The 19115-nt window shown below is 43.4% G+C and overlaps 1 protein-coding gene across 1 annotated transcript; it reads left to right on the forward strand.

The window, feature by feature from the left end:
• Window positions 1–614: 614 nt before the first annotated feature.
• NXPE3 (neurexophilin and PC-esterase domain family, member 3) lies at window positions 615–15417 on the forward strand. Its single transcript, XM_010154814.1, has 5 exons — window positions 615–707; window positions 7967–8727; window positions 10004–10077; window positions 13750–13956; window positions 14867–15417. The coding sequence occupies exons 1-5, from the start codon at window positions 615–617 to the stop codon at window positions 15415–15417; spliced, it is 1686 nt and encodes a 561-aa protein (XP_010153116.1).
• The last annotated feature ends 3698 nt before the right edge of the window (window positions 15418–19115 follow it).

Raw genomic sequence — 19115 nt, forward strand, 5'->3', positions numbered from 1 at the left:
TACTGCTATTTTTTTCCCCTTTCCCCAGCAGAAAACTGGAGACAACAGTATCTTTCGTCTTGCTATCCAGGCTTGCTCCAGTCTTTAACAACTTACAGGAATCACTGATCAAGTAAGTAGGGAGATGTCTAAAACCACAAGTTTCTGCTAGAAGTTTTGGGCTCGTGATTGCTGGATGGTGACAGTGTGGCCTGATGGATAAATAGGGTGGTGGTTGGATCTTTGGTTCCCAGAAAGAAATCTTGCACTCTTCTTTTGCCCCTTTTTTTTTTTGTATCAAAACTAGGTGAAACTGACTTTGACAAGGTTTTGCCTTAACACACCCAAGAGAATTAAGTAACAGATAGTACTGTTCAGATTAATGCCACAAAGATCTGTCTGAACAGTTCCCTTGTACCAGTTGTCGCTGTGCCATTTACATGCTTTCAGCGTTAAACTTGACTTCTGATAATCCTTTGGGGGGCTTAATACAGGTTTTGTAAATACGTTTGCAGGAATGAAGTGGAAGCCACCTGAATCCTCTTGCGCACCACTGAGGCGAAATGACACTGATGTCTGTGGCGAATGGAAGTCATGGCAGCGTCTAACATGGGAGGGAAAGACATGAATGGACAATGTGGCGCGACTCGCGCAGATTGCAGATCTTCTGCCTGCTTATGGCAGTGCTGGCAATTGTGGTGCTGGTCCATAATTTTTTTCAGTTGGAGGTAAGTGGAGCCTTTCTTCTCCATGAGGGCTTGAGCAACGTTATTCTTCCTTGAGTGTAAGGTTAGAATTGTGACTGACAGCGTTTAGCTGCAACTTGGAATCACAGAAAAGTCAGACTGGAAGGGATGTCTGGGGGTGTTTTTCCAACATCCTTCTCAAAGGGCTAACCTTAAAGTTAGCTTGAATTGCACAGGGTATTGTAGAGTTTTGACAGTCTTCAAGGACGTCAGGTTTCACAGCCTGCCTGGGCAGCCTGTTGCAGTGCTGCATCCCTCTTGTAGGGAAGCACGTTTCTCTTAGATGTGCAGGTGGAAGTTGCCACTTGTCCTTTTGGTGTGTACTTCTGCCTCTATTTTCCTCTCTAACTTCCCTTTAGATAGTGAAAGACTGTGGTTGGATCCCCTCTGGGTCTTCTCCAGACTTTAGAAAGAAAAAAAGTCTTGTTCCCTCAGTGTCTCCTTTCTGTCATGTACTCCAGTCCCCTAATCATCTCAGGGGTCCTGAGCTGGTCTCTCCAGTTTAGTACTGGGTATTCAAAAAGCAGACACAGTGTTCTAGAGGCGGCTTCACCAAGGTCAAGTTGAGGGGAATTATCACTCTGCTCAGTTCACTGGTTATGCTCTCGTTCGTTCATTGCTACAAGGCTCTGCCCTTGACACGTGGTGGGTTTGGTGCCCGCCGGAATCCCTAGGTCTTTTTCTGCAGAGCTGTTATCTAGTCAGCTGATTTCCAGCCTCTGCTGATGGAACTGTTCTTTGCCTTTTCCCCTCTGCTATGTCTGACTTGCATATTTCTTCATTTTTCTTATCTCTTTAGTGCAGAGGTACTTTCAAACTGTGTTGGTCAGTAACCTCAGACTGAAGTCAAGACAGGTAAAACCACGTCCCAGGGAGCCTTGGTGGCTGATCCTGCCTGTCGGCTGCCTGCTTGGCCAGACTATCCACTGAGACATTTATTTGGTGGATGAGCATAATGATGCTTAGCCTAAAACCTCGTTACATTCCAGGTACCTTTCAGCCAATCAGTAATTTCTTTGTGCCTTTGAGTTGTGTGTATCCTGCTTGCAGACTCTTTTTTGTTCCCTCCTGGCCAGTGATGCCCAAACAAAATGATCCAAAAGAGGGTCTGTATAATCCCCTCTCACCCCCAAAAAGATATATTTGAGTGGGAAGAGGTTCAGATAAGGACAAGGAGGATGTTTGTTAGGTCTAAAATCACGAGTGGCACAGGATCAATAACTAAAGAGTAAATGTGTTTTATCTATTCCAGTACTAGTGGGGACATTGAATTTGGCGTCTGCAGGTTTTACTTAGAGGAAGCAGGGATGGTTTTTTTATGGACATCAGCAAAGCTGCAGAAGTCCTTGCAGTAAGACTGTGTAGCTGCTAAAAGAATGTATTCCAAAAGTCTGGATGAATTCGTAGGGGAAAAATCCATTAGGGGATAGTAAATATTTAAGATGTTGACCCTAATGTTTAAGAAGTCTCTAAACCGTAAAATGCTAGTAACTGGATTGAAACTTAAGGAGGAAGTATCACAACCTGTTTGTCCTGTATTTTCTCCACACACCTGCTGCTGGAAACTACTGGGAAGCAAAATGTTGTGTTTGATGGACCTTTGGTTTGCGTTACCACGATCTTTTTTGTGTAACATAGAAGGTAGCTTTTCTTTTGTCGTTTCTTTCTGCGTTTTTTTGACCTAGGATGTTGCACGAAGAAGAGTTTCAGTATTTTGAATCTGAGACTATTTTCTTTCTTTTTTTAAATTCCCTTTCTTAGAGAAATGGGCTGTGGCAGAGCTTTGAGAATGAAATGCAAAATGCTGTATGGGTGTTCACTCTCTGCCTTTTATTGCCACTGTTCACAATAAGCATCTGTGGGGCTTTGTTGACCTATGCGTATCTGATATTCCAAACTCAGTTAAGTATTGTGTTGTTGGTAAATCTTTATGCCCTAACACACAACTCTAACCCCTTTCGTTGTCTTGGCTTTTCCTGAACGAACCGGCTCTGGTATTTGCCTTTGGCACAGCTTCCCAGCCAGTCTACTACAGGGATCTGTGCTGATTCTTTTCAGCTGAGGTTTGAAGCCAGAAAAAGTCTTAGAAAGCTTTCATGGAATATCAGTAACCAAAACCGTTCAGGCTGTGGAACGGGGGCTGTTGGTTACTGTTGAAAATGTGTTTGCAAACATCAGCCATGCTTCTCACCCCTGCGTCAGCTGATCTAGCTGGCTGAAGCTAAAGAGCTAAGGTAATTGTCAGCCAGGCCCCAGCTAGCCTCCCTGTTTTTTCTCTTTAGATTTTGTACTTTTTCATGTTGGAATCTTCCCTCTTGAATTCTTAAGCTACTAACGGTACCTTTCAACAGCCCTACCCATGTCAGAAGTTTACTTTTTTCACTTTGTGTTTTAAAAAACCCCAAACCACAAGCTGTCCACAAAATATTTGATAGCCTGCTTATTGTTTAATCTGCTTCTTAGTGTGGACTAACTCTGCTCTTGAGGTCCACAGCTGACCACTGCATTATAGTACTAGAAGACATGTATTTTTATTTTATTATATATTTCTTTGCAAACACAGCCAGACAGATAATGTTCAGTATTTTTCCGTGGATTATCAGGTTGTTGCCAAGGAGCAACATCATGCCTATAAGATAGAGGAGAGGTTGTGTAGCTGTACCAATTGCCTTTAGAATGACAGAACCACTTCAGGACTGGTTGTGAGCATTCCTTTATTTAAAAGCACTTAGGAAAGAGAGTGTATGGGGAGAGGGGAAGCTTCTTGCAAGGCTGAAGGAATGGTGTGTGGACTCAAACAGCTGAAACTGAGCAAAGAGCTGTGTAACAAAGTTGTTTACTCTTGCTAAGATAACTGTGCTGTATTTGCATCGTTGCTGGAATATTTGTCAGGTGATGGTTTTTTAAGATTGGCTTTGACATTAGGAGGAACTTAGCACCCTCTCAGTGCTGTGAGACAGTAAAGGCTCAGTGATCAGTAAAGGATCAGTTCATGTCTGAACTGAACATAAGATCTGACTGATTTCATGTCTGTCTTAGACAACAAATAGGAATAAAGTACCTGGAGTGTAAAATTACTGAAAATAAGGTGACTGACCTTTTCATAATTGGCATTTGTTTGGTTTAAAATTTTTCCTGCTGCGTACGTTAAGACTCTCTGTAGGGTGAACTGGAACGTCCCTCCCCACCCCCCATGCCTATCATCTCGGAATCTGCTGTCATGTATCATGCTCTAATCTTAGTGACATACATGGGTTTACAGCAATTGTTTTGTGTGTACTAGGCCAAGCTGAGAGTTACAGCTGGTGGAGGATGTTGGGTTTTGAGGTGGAGTTCCTCCCTTTCAGGAGCAAGTGAAATACTCAGCGTTTACTGTCAGCTTCTTATTGCATTTAACTGAGGGCAAGTGTTCACTGCAGGTCTAACCGAGTGCCCTCTGACACTTCTGTGTTATCTTTGAAAGCATGATTGCCTGTGTTGGCCTAATGTTATTTATAGGTTTTGCTTAGTTGCCAGTGAGAATGCTAGAAGCTGAGTAGTTGAACTGTAACTTTCATTAGTTCTCCTGAAAACACAGCTTCCTTTTTCCTTCTTATGATATGGTTCACGAACCAGGGATAGTTGTGGATTTGTTTGTGCTTAATTGACAAGGGATCCATCCTGTCCTGCCTGCGTTAGTTGGCAGACATCCATTCAATTACTTTGTTACCACATTTGGCATCTGGTTAACTTCAGAATGCAGCAAATAAAAATAATAAAAAAAGCCCAAACAAAAAACCAACAGTACCCCCTTCTCCCCAAACTTAAAAAAAACAACCAACCAAACCCAAACAAAGGGGTAGCTAGGCCATAAACAACATCATCTACTCCTCTGACAGGAACACTGGGTTAAAAACCCTCAAAAAATGTATGGAAGTTTAAGAATAGTGATAGGTCTGTTTTTAAGACCTTCTTAGATAGCCATCCCTCTTTTTTAATTGGAAAGGATTTTTTTTTCCATGCCCCTTACCGCTTGAAGCCCCAACCACTGAAGAACCAACTGAAACAGAAATTTTCTCTCAGGAGCTTACACTGAACACAGGATTTAATCAAACACACACATTCTCCCTCTCCACCCCACCTTAGGCAAATGCTTACGTATTTTTGCTGACTGAGACATGGTTACCAGCTGGTTGGATACATCAAAATACATAGCTAACTTTTAAAAATGTTTCCATGCAATTTTTTCTGTTATGTGTGTGCATGAGCAAGTGAAAGGCAGAAGTTGTGAAGGTATCAAAAAATAGAAACTTGGCTTATTTCTGGAATGCCTGTAGGCAAGATTTAAAGTAGAACTCTTCTTGAGATTCATTCTCAGCTTTGCCTGAAATGTACTGGGTTAATAAAAGTAATGTGCAGCGATATATTTTTGACCGCTGTGGTGCAAAAGAGAAATCATTACGAGCTACCTCAGGTGGCCCTCAGGGAACACTTGTTAAATACTGGGTGGAAATGTAAAACAGAAGCTGTGGTAGGTTGACGCTGGCTGGAGGCTGGGTGCCCACCAAAGGTGCTCTGTCACTGTCCTCCTCTGCTGGGCAGGGGAGAGGAGATGTAAGGAAAGGCTCCTGGATTGAGGTAAGGGCAGAGGGAGATCACTCAGCAATTACTGTCACGGGCAAAACAGACTCAGCTTGGGAAAATTAGTTGTATTTACTACCAATCAAATCAGAGTAGGGTAATGAGAGAGAGAAAAGACAAATCTTAAAACACCTTCCCCCCACCCCTCCCTTCTTCCCAGCCTCAGCTTTGCTCCCCATTTCTCTACTTTGTCCCCTCCAGCAGCGCAGGGGGACGGGGAATGGGGGTTGTGGTCAGTCCATCACACTCTGTCTCTGCTGCTTCTTCTTCCTCCGGGGAGGATCCTCACGCTCTGTCCCTTCTCAGCGTGGTCTGGCAAGGGTCCTTTCCATGGGTTACAGACCTTTGGAAGACTGCTCCAGCATGGGCTTACCACAGAGTCATGGACTCTTCAGGTGCAGTCGCCTGCTCTGGCGTGGGGTCCTCCCTGGGCTGCAGGGGGGTCTTTACTCCTGCCGTCACCCTCCATGGCTGCAGGGGCACAGCCTGCCCTCTCCCCATGGGCTGCACAGGAACCTCTGCTCCGGGCACCTCCTCCCTCCTTCTCCACTGACCTGGTTGTCTGTAAGGATGTTTTTCTCTCATTCCTCTCTCTGGCTGCAAATGCCCAAGTATGGGGTTTTTCTCCCTTTTTAACTATGTTGCCGCAGAGGTGCTACTGCCATCACTAATGTCCCTGTGGTGGGTCCCTCTTGGAGCCAGCTGTCATGGGCTCCCTTGGACATAAGGGGAGGCTTCTAGCAGCTCCTCACAGAAGCCACCCCGGTAGCAGCCCCCCACCCTGCTGCCAAAACCTTGCATGCAGATCTAATACGGAAGCAAAAGCTTCTATTGTGGGTATATTTTACATCTGGATACCTGACAATGTACAGCTTATAGCTAAAATGTACAAATTTACATTTTCAGATTGTACAGTTAACATGCGTATCCGAGAAGATTCTGTGTATCCATCCTACATCCCAGTGTGCTCATTATCCTCTTAAGCTGATCAAAACCAACTTATGTAACAGGCTTCCATTGCTTGTTAGGTTTACCTTTCTCCTAAAAAAGCTTATGTAACAGGCTTCCATTGCTTTTTAGGTTTACCTTTCTCCTAAAAAAGTATATTGAATCTCTGTTCAAATGACCTTAATATACTGCCAAATTCAAGTAAAACGTAGCGGGTGGGAAACTACTTGGTATGTGTGTGAAGTCTAGGTGATATTTCAATGGGCTAAGGAAGGTTTATAACAGTAAATAAGGCTTTAATGTGAGTGCTAGACTAAGGAAGGTTTATAACAAATAAGGCTTTAATGTGAGTGCTAGGAATGATAGTACATTGCTGAGCAGGTAATTATAAGGGAAGTGAACGGAAAACACTTGGATATTGGTAAGTGCAATGAGCTTTTAAGAAATTTCAAATAGCATAGTTTTAATTTCTTGGCAGTCTTTCAAGTCTGAAGAAGCGTATTCTCTGATGCCACGTGGATGGTATGTTGCATCGTTTTAAGCCTTGCTTGAGAAACGATTTGATGCGTTTTGTTTAGCTATGAAACGCGAGTATGGGTAAGTTCTCTTATACCTACCTCACAATGAAGGACCCGTTAACTGCTGATTTTGCGCATATTTGAGGTATAAGTTTGGATTTGCTGATGAGGAATCTCACAGGTAGCTCCGGAGTCTTAGACTCTGCTATTTTTTGTTTCCCTAATGCAAACCTGTGAAACTGTGCAATGTGATGAGGAAGATGCTATCTCTGCAGTCATCTGCATAAAAATACAGTTTTGGACAGTGATCTCCTATCACCACAGAAGCCCCCTCTCTTAGTCTAGCATTGTATTTAACTATTCTAATGTTTAAACTCTTGTGTGGATTAGGGGGTGCTTTGGCTGTGTGTCATTTGGCTCTAGAAGAAGCTGTATGTAGACTTTTAAATCTTAAAAATACACAAATAGGTGGGGTTTTTTCCCCTGTTCAGTCCTAGCTTGTCCTAGACTATTTTACTTGCCCGCTACTTCATGAATTCATTGCCCCTGAAGCACCCCTTTCTTTTCTTTCAATCTGTACGTTACAGGGAAACCCACATTTCAGATAATTAGCTAAGGAGCCATGAGAGTGTGACCAGAGAGATGACCGCATCTGCTAGGTGCGGCTGACTTCTCTAGAAGGCACGTGCAGGGGGTGCATCAGGTACACCTGCAGCGTGACGTCTCAGAGCAACACTGTCCCTTATGCTGGGCAGCTGTTAGACCTCGTTGTGCTCAAAAAGTTCTTACTCCAGTAGGAAAAGTAAAGGCGAGTTACAATTTACTACTGAACCACGCGACCTTTTGTAATGCTTTTCACATTGCTGTTATTTGCGGAATACACCCATAGCCAAAACTCTGCCACAGAAAATGATTGGCCTGATTTATAAAAGCCTCTTTGCTAGAGCAGGGTAACCCCAGGTTGCCCGCCTGTTTCTTTAGAAAGCCCATGGTCGACGTGGTAGGTGTGTGTCTTCTGGTAAAGTTGCTTCGTTTGGTCAGCCTCGGAGCTCTGTAAAGCACAGCCCAGTTCCCTGGACCTCTCCTGGCAAAGCACCCCTTAGTCGTAGTGTTTCATTCAATGGCGCAGTTTCAGGAGATCTTTTCCCTCCGCAGCACATGGATGATGACACACTTTCGGGATCCAGTTGGATAACAGAAAACAATGTCCAGCGTTCTCTGTCACAGACCACCAAAACTACCAGGAAGCCTTACTGTGCTTATAAGCAACAGGCTTTGTCCAAAAGAGACCAAGCGGAACAGGAATCGCTGCTTGCCGCAATACAGTGGCCAAAACCCCCTGATGGCAAAATTGCCTTTGTACAAAGCACCGATCCTGCACGTAGCGACTTTGTGATTGTGAAACCCAGCGGGTTCCTCAGGGTGGGTGATCAGTTAGAGGTGCTTGTCCGCGTGAAGGATTTCCAAGGAAAACCCAAGCAGTATGGTGGAGACTATCTGCAGGCACGAATTCACTCTCCTCTGCTGAAAGCTGGAGCCACAGGAAGGATTGTAGATTGCCGTAATGGCCTTTACAAAGTCTTCTTTACCTTGCTTTGGCCAGGAGAGGTCAAAGTGTCTGTGTCCCTCGTCCATCCGAGTGAAGCAGTCCAAGTCCTCCAGCGTTTACGAGAAGAAAGGCCAGACAGGGTCTATTTCAAAAGCTCCTTCAAGTCAGGGAGGTACTCAGAAACCACTGAGTGCAATGTCTGCTTGCCTGGAGATCTCCCCATCTGTAACTTCACAGATCTCTACACAGGTGAGCCATGGTTCTGCTACAAGCCTCGAAAACTGTCCTGTGCCAGCCGAATCAGCCATGCCAAGGGTGGGTATCAGAAAGGTCTTCTCACACAAGAGGAAAGCCTCTTTTTCCAAAGGTATGTATGTTGCTGTATATATACTCAGTCAAGTAATTTCTTTTTAAAGACAAACTCTAGGTTATTGGTGAAATAGGACAGTTGCCTTAGAGGAGGTGTGTATCTGCAGGAGCAGGTGTTTGATGTGAGTTTGTTGAATATTCTCTTCCCCCTCCATTCAGCTGTGCAAAAACACAGTAATCTTAAACTGAAGAAACCTGGAGTGCCGTTCTCTTTCTGTGCTTTGAATTCAGCCCTGGTGCACCTGCGGAATTTCAAGAGCATGCTGTCTAAATCCGGCCGTGATTTGGGGGACTGTTTCCTTACTTTTTGTTTCCACACCTACGCTTGCAATGCCAATAAAATGCTTTGGGACTTTTTTGGGCCAAGTCTGAACTACCTAAAAAAAAAAAAGGTCCATGTTTTAGGCTTACTTTTACACAAAATACCAATTGCTTTTATCCTCTGTGAAAGCCATCTTGCTTGCAAGGCAACACGTTCCTCCTTGCTCAGTACGACTTTCAAAGGTTAGGAACAATTTTCAGTCAGTCATGAAGAAAACACCCGGTAGAACAAACCGCTGAGCAATGTCTGTGCAAGTGGAAATGATCTCAAGTGTCCAACTGCATTAGTTTCATAGTCATCTTTTTCTTCTGTCATCATTTTTTCTAAATAAAAAAAAAAATTATTTTTTAAAATGCCTTCAACATTTAAAAAAAAATACATTTCATAGCGCACGTAACATGAGCGAACTGCTGCTGCATACAGGTGAGCGTTGTTTGTGTGCAGCGAATTGCTGTCCGACTGGAAGGCCTTATTGCTGGAGATCTCTGGGGTTGGTTGGACACTCGCTAGTACCTCCGTCTCCCCCAGCGTCAGGTCACGCCGCTACCAGCCTAGTCTAGAGCTAGAACTGCAGGTGGTGGTCGTGGGATTATGGGGGCCAGAAGCTATGACTACCCCAGCAGAAGATCGCAAGCTGGGAACTTCCCATCGGTGTGGTCAATCCCCCCAGGGCTTCTTGCAGATCTCTGATAGCTCGATTGCTTTGTCGAGGTGTGCACAAGGTTTGTGTCCCAGTGCTATGAAATTTTGAATTCCGATTCAGAATCGTGATAGTGACCCCGAGGAAACAAATACAGAAGGAATTCAGGTATAGGAAATAGAGTGAACTTAAAGTAAAAAAAATTCTTAGTGTGAGTTGTATGTACTTACTTGGAGTGGATTAAGAAAAAATGAGATGAATATTCCCTTTGAATTTTACAGTAAATTTTACAAATGTTATTTTTTGTTCAAGTGACGTGAATATCAAAAGGCCGATACTCTCCAGTGGACCCGATTCAGTGATTGTAAAGCCCAAGGCATTTACAGGTAAAGTGAACTTTATAAGATTCTTGTTTGTAATTCATAATTAAATTTATAAAAAGAGCAACAGGCATGAGGCAATGATTGATTTGTTTGTTTTCTTAGCATGGAATAGAAATTAACTTTTAAATTTATATTGAGAAGATGAAGGCTTTTGGGTGTCACTGTAATAGAAGTTAACTGCTACTAATAAAATTGTCTAAAATGACATACATAAATGGGATTTTTAGCAAAAAAAATTTAAAAAGTTTGTTCTCTTGCCAATGGTGTCTTTTTCCTAGCATTTACTCAGAGATGGAAAATGTTCTACAGTAACTTCCCACCAAACTCTCAAGTTAATCTAGCACAACCAGCTGTGTGGTGTTTCTTAATTTCTTTCTTTGTTAAGAGCTTTGTCTATCAGATTCTGACAATTTGCATTTCAGTATTACTATAGTTAATGTTACTGCAGGATGTCAGAACCTACAGTTGTGGACCAGAACCGCATTGTCCTCTGCCCTGGCTACAGGCAGAACAGGGAGACAGTCCGGCCTAAGTTGAACTTAGAGGTTTTATCTCATTCATATCCCTGTGCATGCTTTTTCTGCCTCTGAAGAGCCTGCATAAAATGATAATTACTTCTTAATTGAGAGCTTTTCGGATTTTTTTTTTTAGGAGAGCCTTTAAAGGTAGAGTTCTTGAGCTGAGCAATGAAGTCGTATCAGAAAACAGCCAATGGCATTTCTTGCTTTTAATCTTGCAGTTCACTAAAAGGAGCCAGCAGTGCTTCCCCCTTACTCTCTCCATATCCTTTAGATGACATAGGTTCTGTTGCTTTTTTAATCTGATATATTTACTTGCAGAAACGGCTGCAAATTTGAATTTGGATTGTATTGCCCTTCTTTCAGAAGTTACAGATGATCAAAGCCTGCCTGCGTTTCCTGAGGGTTAATGCTGGCTTAGAAAGGGTTGATAGGCATAGCACAGTATTCCTCAGGGAAATTTCTTCTAAGAACAACAGTTTCTGAATAAATAAATATAATACATTGATATAATCATTGTGGATGCATGGATTTGTCAGGGTTGATGGCACATTTAAATTCATTGCTATGCTCTTGTTGATTTTGCATATACCTTTCTGTTTGGAGATAAATGTAGATCAAGTTGATTTTTAAAACTTTACTTTGCTGAAATACAAACTTTTATTTCTATTCTTGCTTTGTAACTATTCAGACTGGAGCTTTTACCCTTTTCTATAAAATCCAGAAGTAATGGCTTTCTGAATTCTGGAACAAAACTGGTATGATACTATACACTGGTTTGAAATACTGGTGTTAGGTTTAGTGTGAGGCACCAAAGATTTGTTCTAGTACCATTTTTTTACATATACATATGTAGCCTATCAATTTAAAATCGATAGAATCAATTTAAAAGGTAAAAAATGGAAATGTTTTTACAGCAAGACTTACAACAAATGAAGTTGTGAATCCACATTATGAATTAGTCTTTAATTACGTGACCATGTGAAGGGTTTGTTCCTTTTCTTTGTAGGATTCCTGTTTCATACCTGTTGCACGAGTTAACATCGCTAGTGGGGTGTTTTTCTCTTCCTTCATCGTCCCTGTTGCCCGATTTAAAGAATCACCCAAAGATAACATTTTCTAATGGCTTTTTCTGGGCTACTCATGGTTAGTCTTTGTGTCATACAAATGTAATAATGAGTGTCCCTGTGAGTTTTGAGGAGGTTAACATCTACTAGTGAAAGTATAGAAACAGTGAGACCAAAAATGCCTATCAGGAGGGGGTGTTGAAAGATGCTTATGGTCTGGGGTGGGGTTTTTGGTTTTTTTTTGAGTGTTCAGAATTTGGCTACACCCGTCTTACAACAAAGCATCTACCAGAGGATGCCTCTGGGCCCTGGAATTCCACTGCATGTACTTTTACATACAACAGTCCATGGCATGATTTTGGCCATGGTGATGTGTGCTTTCTCGAAGAGCTGTAAGTTAGGACAGGCCAGGGTTGCTAACAGGTAGTTTTCACACCACTGCAGCATGGTCAGCGTTTAAACAGCTGGACGTGGCTGCTCCACGTAGCTGGTGTTTGTGCCAGGGAACAGTTCCGTGCTTGTTTGATTTAGGTACTGAATACACTTGTGGGAAAGGAGGAACCTGTAATGACCTCATGGAAGCTCGATGCGCTAGTCTGACACTGGATACCACAACAAGTATGGCAGTGTTTGGCTGTTGCAGCCATAGGTTGCAGCTTCTCTTCCTGTCATCTCTGGCCCTTGCTGGCAGCGCATCGGCTGACCTCTGCAAGTTCAGTAAGCGTCCCACAGGGCAGAGCTTCCCTGCTGTGGTCTAATTCCTACCCAGGCCGCCTGTCCCAGGCAGTAGAAGGGGAAGGGGCTAGACAGCGAAGTAGGAAATCCATGGAATTTGAGACTCCTAATTCATACATTTAAAGGACATATATAAAATTCTTGGCTGCAGCTTTCGTTCTGGAATGTCCTAGTTCTGGAGCCCTTATGATTCCGACTTTGCTCTGCCGGCACGCGTCGGGGTGGGTGTTATTCCACAGACGGACTGTGCTGGTGCCTGAGCGGTGTCAGGCTGTTGTGCTGGGGCCAGGGTCCCGCGGGGCCAGGGTCCCGCAGTGCCACGGCTGCCCTGGGTCGGCAGGCTGACCGCTGGAGAGGGGCACGCCAGCTGAGAGGTGGGGGGCTGGGTGTTCCAGGGCTCGGCCCAGACTGGAAGAAGCAGGTACCTTGCTGATCTTCCTGCCTGTGCTCCTCCCTACCTGTTGCAAGCATCCACAATTGAGCACTTCCCCGATGTCAGATGGTTACTCTATTTTACTTTGTCACCAGAGATACCACTGAATTGAAACCAAGTTTAACTACAGTTCTTCAGCCAACGCTGCCAGTGGTTGCAGGTTTTTTGCTGTAGAAACAGGAGGTGAAATACTTGGGCTTACAGAAATGTGATGTGTTGTGGTTTAACCAGGCAGGCAGCTAAACACCACACAACCGTTCGCTCGCTCTCCCCTCAGGGGAGTGGGGGAGAGAATCAGAAAAGAGGTATAACTTGTGGGTTGAGATAAAACCAGTTTAATAGGACAGAAAAGGAAGGGAAAATAATAAATATAAAAGTATATGCAAACCAAGTGATGAACGATGTAATTGCTCACTACCCACTGACCAATACCCAGCCAGTTCCTGAGCAGTGTCTGCCGTGGCCCAGCCAACTCTCCACGGCTGTCCCAGCTGAGCATGACAACATAAACATATGGTATGGAATATCACTTTGGCCAGTTGGGCTCAGCTGTCCCGGCTGTATCTCTTCCCAGCTTCTTGTGCACCCCAGCCCACTTGCTGATGGGGTGGGGTAAGAGGCAGAAAAGTCCTTGACTTGCTGCTGAGCAGCACTTACACGAAATAAAACATCAGTATGTTGTTATCAACATTATTCTTGTCCTAAATCCAAAACATAGCACTATACTGGCTACCAGGAAGAAAATTACCTCTATCCCAGTCAAAACCAGGAGAGATGCATTAAGCTTTTTAATCTGCATGGTACATCATACTATTTTGTTTTAAACTAGGGAAGATGTCCATACGTCACTGTCTATATGTCCATGAAGGTTTCGGAGGCTGGCTTTGTTGTGCGTTAATTTCAATGCATTTTTCTCTTCCAGATTCCAGCAGTATGGACAGAGCTGAAGATCCCGCAGTTTCCCCTTCTGGTTATTATTATGAAGACCAGTGGATGTCCAGAACACACTGGATCCATCATTTTAACAACACAGATGATATAACCAAGTGCTTACAAGGAAAAGTAATCCACTTGTTTGGAGACTCTACAATAAGGCAGTGGTTTGAATATCTGACAGCGCTTGTTCCAGGTTATTTTTTTAATTTGTGTTTTGTCCTTAAAAACTCTTACAAAGCTTTATTTCTCACATCTCAGGCAGAGAGTTGATCTTAATGAATGACACTGACAAAACAAAGGAAGAGGAGAAACAAAACATCATCAGCAGTCATGGCAGAAAGGCAGTTAGTCGAATGTGTGAGCAGACACTGGAAATGTGGGCCTTGGAAATGGGGCGGCAGAGTATCCACCAAGTTGTCCTGGTGAAACATTTCACCAGTGAGGACCCCTGCTGTGGCTGTGAGTTAAGGTGGCCCCCCGGGGGGGGCCTGGCAGGAGGTCACTTAAGGTGGTTGCGTAAGGCTTTGCAGCATCCCAGCCACACAGGTGACTTTGGGATGAAGCAGTGAATGACTTCTGTTAATGTTGGTCGGTTTTGGGCCCTTTTTTGTATTTCCCTTATTCAATTTAAATAACAGTATTTCAGTAGCCAATTAGGTATTCCTCCCTTACCCCTAATGCAATTAAACCTCACTGAGACTCCTTAGTACCTACAGGTTGAAGTCATCTTTAAGGGAGTCGTAAGTTGCCAGAAGGTTCCCATGGACACAGGATTCGTAGGGCAATAATGACGGAAGGGGTCTGTTTGGAAAATTTCTTTTTTTTGAGAGAGAGAAGAAAATAGTTTGGGAACCCTGGAAAAGGCATTGGCAGCCTTGTGGAGCCGAAGCGTGCTGTCTTGCAGATTTCAACACCCATAAATCCCACTCTGAAATACGCAGCTAGCACTTGCGTGACGCCCGTCTAATGTTTCATTTTAGAGTTCTCAGAATTATGTTCGATTTCCATATCTACTGCTACTTTTGCCCTGTGGTTCTAGGATCTTGTTGATAGTTTTAATCTCTGATGCCGTCTTTCACTAATGCTTGCTCTTGGGTTTTCAGATCTAGTGGAATTTAACCTGGGGAGTCCTAAGAACGTGGGCCCTTTCATGTCTGTGGACCTGAAGCACAATATCCTACTGAAGTTCCGCTGTCACGGGCCACCCATTCGCTTTTCAACGGTCTTTAGCAGCGAGCTGCGCTACATTGCCAATGAACTGAATGGCATAGTGGGTGGGAGGAACACGGTAATAGCCATAACGATATGGTCTCACTTCAGCACTTTCCCCGTGGAAGTGTATATCCGGCGGCTGAGGAACATTCGGAGATCAATTATTCAGCTGCTGGATCGCAGCCCCAAGACTTTAATCGTCATCAGAACCGCTAACGTTCAGGAGCTTGGGCCTGAAGTGAGCCTCTTCAATAGTGACTGGTATTCCTTTCAGCTTGATTCTGTCATGAGGAAAATGTTCTCAGGAATTGCTGTGCACTTTGTGGATGCTTGGGAGATGTCACTGGCTCATTACTTGCCACATAACTTGCACCCAAAAGAAGTCATTGTTAAGAATCAGATAGATGCGTTTTTATCTTATGTGTGCCCTCTGCAAACTTAGCACTAGTGGGTATATCCCTGTGTCATCTTTTGCTGTAGCTGAAGTCAAGCTGCTCTTTGTCGGAGCTATGGAATGGTGCTGGATGGTATGGAAGACTGCGGTTATTGTAGTTGCGTGCGGTATAAGCCAGGTGGCCTTAACTCTGGGTAGCTGTGAGGGGTGGTGGTGAGGAGTTGACTCCTCAGGCCATATCTTTCTGCAAGGTTGATTCCTTTCAACCTTCTCATTCATATCAGATTATTATAGAACACCTTCAATTAAATTGACAGGAGTCAATAAGAAATTTTGTGGGTTATTAGCTTTACTAGTTGTCTGCACTGTGTGCTTAATTTAATCCATATGATGCTGATGCTCTTACCAGGGTCTTGCTGCTCAGAACTGCGTGTGAAACCCGGGAAAGATTTTTGGGAATGTTCTTTCAATATTCCGGAGCCTGAGGGACATCCCCTCCCGTTGCGTGTCAGAGAAGCACAGTGTCTGTTCTTGGTTCTAAGTCCTAATTAGAAATATGAAGGGACTGTACCATAAATCACTAATAGCAATCAAGAAAGCACAATCAAAGTAATTATAGTATTATCAAGAATTTGCTGGAATTTGATAGAGCACACTAGTTAGGCACCCTTAGTGTTTACAGATGGCTGCTAAATAGTGCGAATAGCCAGTGTTTTAGTTTGTTTTCCTGTACTACTGAATCTCTTCTGAGCTTTGATACACTGTCCACTTATTGATTGATGTGTAACGGAGAAACGTGTACGTTATGACCTCAGTGAAGACACTGTTTCGGGCGGTTTCTGCAAGTTCAGGTTGCAGGCTCGCCTGCTTGAAGCATTTACTAACGAAAGTGTTTCCCTTCCCTGTAAGATAAAGCTGTTCTGTTACATTCTTGCACAGCAAAACCGGGCTTCTGCTAATTACTCTGGTACACCATCCATACCTTGTGCCTGTGTGGAGAAGCCGGGTGAGCTGGCCGCGCCGGATGGCATTTGGCAAGGGGCGGCAGTGACGGGCACATGCTCGTGCCGAGGCTGGGCGGTGATGCCCCTTCTCGGCTCGGCGGTTTTGTCATTGATTCACCGGCTTCACTGCTGCCGATGCAAAGGGTCAAAAGTTGGCATCCAGTAGCAGGGTTGCCCTTTGTAGGGGTGCTGGGTAAATATTTGTGGGTTTGCTGGTGTGAAAGCCGGTGGCGCCCGGGCCTCTTGGCACGGCGCTTTCTGCTACTGATTTGATTGTGCCCGTCTATAGATTTAACCGGTAGTGCTTTGAAGTTTTGATTAAATTCAGCCCCCAAATTGAACAGCAGAGAAGTGCTCCGTGTTGTCCTGTTCCTGGTCCTGCTCAGGCCAGAGGTGGTCTTCGCCAGTGGCTTTACTGCCAAATATGTCAGAACGGCTGCTGAAGGGGACCGGGAAAGGGGAGTCCTCGGGAGCAAACCGAGGGCGGTAGTAGGGCACCTGGGTAGGTTGCAGGGAGTGGAGTGAGTGAAATGCCTTCACGTTAGAAGCGTTTTGCCCTTTGCCAGGTTTGCTGCTGTGTTGGGAAGACTGCGCCCTCACTGCTGGAGCCCCGGGAGAGCTGATGCTAGCAGCTACCGGAGCAGTGGTTTTCGGTTTGTTTGTTTTAAAGGACAACTGAGAACTGCTTTGAAAACAAATGTAAACGCTTTTGGCATGTAGTAGTCGTCTGTAGCATCCACCTGTAAGCTTACCAATTTTAAAATGTTAAAAAAGACCAGAGGAGTCACATGCACTGAAATATAATTTACTGTGAGCTTTTCAAATGAGAATTTTACAAAGCTCCAATTTGCCAGTTCTTACTGCCAACTGCCTCACGTAGTACGTGCCCGTACGTTAGCTTTAGGTAACTATTTATTACTTTAATAATGGAAATATATCCTCTGCTAAAAACAGACCACACCAATTCAGGTCTGGAAAGGTAAACCACCACGATGCAAAATGACCTGTCATCTTCCCCAGGTGTGTGTTTTAGCATAGGTAGAGTATAAGGCTTTCATCCTGAATAACAGATCTATACAAATAGTGTTAATGAAAATAAGACTTCATACTTTTACTTGGTAGGAAACCACTTAATCTGTGGACTACCTGTTGGGTTTTCCTCACAAAGCCATATCACATGTGGAATGCTGCGGCAGCACGTTCCCTCTCTGGATGGTGCAGTGCTGCCACTGCTTTCCAACAGCAGCTCTGTAGCCCCCTCAGCTACCAGGAGCAGGCAGAGAAGGACCCTGTTTTTTGGAGTGTTTTGATAATTGAGGGAAATATTAGCAAAGTTGTCTGGTCACCTTCTGGTAGAACATCTCCCATTTAGATTAATTAGATTTTTTTTAATAACAGATTAAGTAGCTTCTAGGTAATGAACATCAGGGAAATTACCAGTTGATTTGGAATGAGGGCCAATATTTAATTTCTTTGGGTTCTGGAACAGACAGGGAGGAGAGGGAGAAACTGAGGATTTACTTATGCTTTAAGATGAAGCCTGAGGATGCTCTATGTTATTTTATATGTCATTCAGTTGAGCTAGAAATGATTTCTCATTTCTATTCCCATCTTGTACCAGTTGCACCAGTTATATATGTACTGTATGTGGAAACCTAGAAGCAATAAAATATTTTAAAATCAGTTTCTTCAGACCTTTAAGCTTCTAAATGGATTTTAATAGGGACTTAGGTTAAGAAATTGGTTATTTTTCAAGTTACCTAATATGAAACAGCACTGGAAAGAAATTTCTCTGTTGTCAGTTAAATGTCTTCCTGTACACGCAAAGGTTTATTTAATGAGATTTTTCAAAGCCCTGTCTTCGTTTTCTTTCCATTTTCTTCATTTGAAGGGAAGAAATTATATTCTTTTTGATGTTTTCATTCCTGTTCTGAGCCTTTTGATTATTAACCTTTCAACACAGGTATCTTCTTGTTTGCCTTTTTTTAATTTCTTCATTCAAAATCCAGCTTGCTCAAATCCCAGTGAAAAACACTGTATTTCTATGGTGTTTATCAGAAGATTTCAAAGCAAGTAATTTATAAGTAAACTCCGTTTTACAAATTCAATGGATACACAGTGATTTTCTGCACCTGGTATTTTGAGTGTCTTGTTTATTGTACGTGTCATCTTAGGCTGCTTTTTTCATTCTAGAAATTTAGTAAAAATGTTAGTTGAATTGTTGATGAAAAGAGGATAAAAAGCAGAATTTTCCCTTTTTTTCATGGTTTCAGTTGCTTCTAATTTCATCTGCTGTGCAGTACTACTGTAGCTCTGCTTTACAAGATTCATATTACGTTTTATTTGTTGTTTTATGTGCTAGAGGTAAGCATTTAAAAATGACACCTTTGCTTACTGGAAGGGTTTGTACGACCTCTTATGTCCTACAGGTGACAATTCCCCTGTGTATGTGACAAAAACAAAGATTTGAAGTTGTCTCCTGGGAAGGGCATTGGGGTTTTGCTCTGTTGAGGAAGTGTGGGTACAAAACATTGGCCCATTCATGAGATTTCGGGAACAGCAAAAAACGTCAATTGCAAAGGCATTTTTAATTTATTAAGCACTTACTCGTTAAGTCCAGATCAGTTTTTGCTTTGTCTCTGCTCATACACCTTAGACTGTTCGGAAGGCTCTTGTTACCTGTTGGTAGCAGCGAAGGACGCTGTATCTGTGTGTTAGAGGAAGAACTGGTGTTCAAAGTTG

This window comes from Eurypyga helias, unplaced genomic scaffold (assembly GCF_000690775.1).
Source record: "Eurypyga helias isolate BGI_N326 unplaced genomic scaffold, ASM69077v1 scaffold13587, whole genome shotgun sequence".
Classification (NCBI taxonomy): domain Eukaryota; kingdom Metazoa; phylum Chordata; class Aves; order Eurypygiformes; family Eurypygidae; genus Eurypyga; species Eurypyga helias.

What these genes read in the sequence shown, in the direction of transcription:
- NXPE3 (XM_010154814.1), top strand. Translation starts at nt 615, where the DNA reads ATGTGGCGCGACTCGCGCAGATTGCAGATCTTCTGCCTGCTTATGGCA. An exon ending in ATAATTTTTTTCAGTTGGAG is followed by an intron (nt 708 to 7,966) that starts GTAAGTGGAGCC and finishes TTCCCTCCGCAG; the next exon opens with CACATGGATGATGACACACT. An exon ending in TCTGACAGCGCTTGTTCCAG is followed by an intron (nt 13,957 to 14,866) that starts GTTATTTTTTTA and finishes TTGGGTTTTCAG; the next exon opens with ATCTAGTGGAATTTAACCTG.